Here is a 2,303-nt window from a genome sequence, read left to right as displayed (position 1 = left end):
AGGCTCCCTTCTTTGGGCTCTTCCTCATCATCTACACAGTCTCAGTGGTGGGCAACCTGGGTGTGATCATCCTCACCAAGATGGACTCCAGGCTTCAAACACCCATGTACTTCTTCCTCAGACACCTGGCTTTCATTGATCTTGGTTATTCAACTGCTGTGGGACCCAAAATGTTAGTAAATTTTGTAGCTAATCAAAATACAATCCCCTATAACTGGTGTGCTACACAGCTGGCTTTCTTCCTCTTGTTCATCATCAGTGAATTTTTCATTCTGTCTGCAATGGCCTATGACCGCTATGTGGCCATCTGTAACCCTCTGCTCTACACGATTGTTATATCACAAAGGGTGTGCTGGGTGCTGGTAGTCATCCCTTATGTCTACAGTGCTTTTCTTTCTGTGATAATCACCAAAAAGATTTTTATGTCATCCTTCTGTGGCCATAATGTCATTAGACATTTTTACTGTGATAGTCTTCCCTTGTTAACTTTGCTGTGCTCAAGCTCACGTGATATTGAGTTGATAATACTGATCTTTTCAGCATTTAATTTGGTTTCATCCCTTCTAGTAGTGCTGGTGTCTTACATCCTAATCCTTATGGCCATCCTTAGGATGAACTCTGCAGAGGGCAGGCACAAGACCTTCTCCACCTGTGGCTCTCACCTGACAGTGGTCCTTGTATTATACACCACTCTATTCTTCATGTATTTGCAGCCTCAAACAAATCATTCCTTTGATACTGATAAAATTGTCTCTGTATTTTACACTTTGATTATACCTATGCTGAATCCTATGATCTACACCTTGAGGAACAAAGAGGTTAAAGGTGCCCTCCATAGGATATGGAAAAATTGGCATGCACTGCCTATGTAGAGTTCAAAATAAACAATGAATATAGTAAATTAGGTTAGAGACTACTGTTTAGTTCATGTCACAGGGCTTAGGAAGCAGCAATGTGTAAAAGTCATAGAAAACTAGAAATAATTTTTTTCCTGTTTTCAACTTCTAGATGTTTCAGTAGTGATCATCCTTCTGTTACCAACTTTGGTTTCAGTGCAAGAGACTGATATACAGACCACCATTCTCACATTGCGAAGTACTTGGGTGATGATCAAAGACAACTTTGGTTTTGTTTAAAATACATCTCAGCTTAGGAGCACCTGGGTGGCTCAGTGGACTAAAGCCTCTGCCTTCGGCTCAGGTCATGATCCCAGGGTCCTGGGATCGAGCCCCGCATCGGGTCCTCTGCTCAGCGGGGAGCCTGCTTCCTCCTCTCTCTCTGCCTGCCTCTCTGCCTACTTGTGATCTCTGTCTATCAAATAAATAAATAAAATCTTTAAAAAAATACATCTAAGCTTAATCTTTTTTAAAAGGTGTTTTGTGTCTTTCATTTAATATTAAGTAAATATGCCCATCCCACTGACATATAGCATAGGGGAGATGGCACTTATTATTTTGTGGAGGGAATATACACATCAATGAACAATCAACAATATCTGCCTTAATGATACTTTAATTTTATCCCCGTGTGGTGTTGGCAGCTCAGATTCTGTTACGTGTTAATTTGTATACCTGTATATACTTAGGAAGGCAAAAATAGAAGTGCGATTATTCTCAGAAAGCATAATTCTGTACATTAAAAATTTAAAACAACTCTTCATGCTGAAACGTTAGAAATAATAAGTGAAGTTTGTAAGTTTGGTGCATATAAGTTCAGAATATGGAAGATTAGGTGTTTTTTTTTTTCCTATATGCTAGAAAAAACAGGTAAAAATATAATTTTAAACCACCTATTATACTGGAGATAAAAACTGTATAATACCTAGGGAAAATTGTAATGAAGGATTTGCATGATTTTCTTGCTGGAAACTAAAACATTGATGGTATTAAGGAAGACATAAATGTGACATATGCTATACAAATGCTTTGGGAAAGGATCCAGAATATCTTAGAAGAAGAAAGAACACAGACATATTCTAAAACACATATCAATTCCTTTAATAAAACCAGATCATTTTTAAAACTATTTTTGAAACTATTTTAACTTTTTGTAAATAATTCTTCCTTCCTTCTTTGTCTTTTCTTCTACCTTTTATTTTTTATTTTTATTTTTTTTTAAAGATTTTGTTTATTTATTTGTCAGAGAGAGAGAGAGAGAGCAAGCACAGGCAGACAGAGTGGCAGGCAGAGGCAGAGGGAGAAGCAGGCTCCCTGCCGAGCAAGGAGCCTGATGCGGGACTCGATCCCAGGACGCTGGGATCATGACCTGAGCCGAAGGCAGCTGCTTAACCAACTGAGCCACTC

At 38.6% G+C, this 2,303-nt stretch overlaps 1 protein-coding gene across 1 annotated transcript in view; it reads left to right on the top strand.

Moving 5' to 3' along the window:
- LOC111149868 (olfactory receptor 8K3-like) overlaps nucleotides 1–2,303 on the top strand; it is a 19,079-nt gene that overhangs the window by 13,094 nt on the left and 3,682 nt on the right. Inside the window, exon 2 of the mRNA XM_022507172.1 lies at nucleotides 3–825. Within this exon, the coding sequence (XP_022362880.1) occupies nucleotides 3–825 (823 nt within the window). The remainder of the gene's footprint in view (nucleotides 1–2; nucleotides 826–2,303) is intronic.

The sequence above is a fragment of the Enhydra lutris genome, unplaced genomic scaffold (genome assembly GCF_002288905.1).
Source record: "Enhydra lutris kenyoni isolate GAN:26980312 unplaced genomic scaffold, ASM228890v2 scaffoldscaffold22, whole genome shotgun sequence".
NCBI classification, from domain to species: Eukaryota; Metazoa; Chordata; class Mammalia; order Carnivora; family Mustelidae; genus Enhydra; species Enhydra lutris.
The sequence above is the reverse complement of the archived record's forward strand: the minus strand, read 5'-3'. Positions and strand labels throughout refer to the sequence as shown.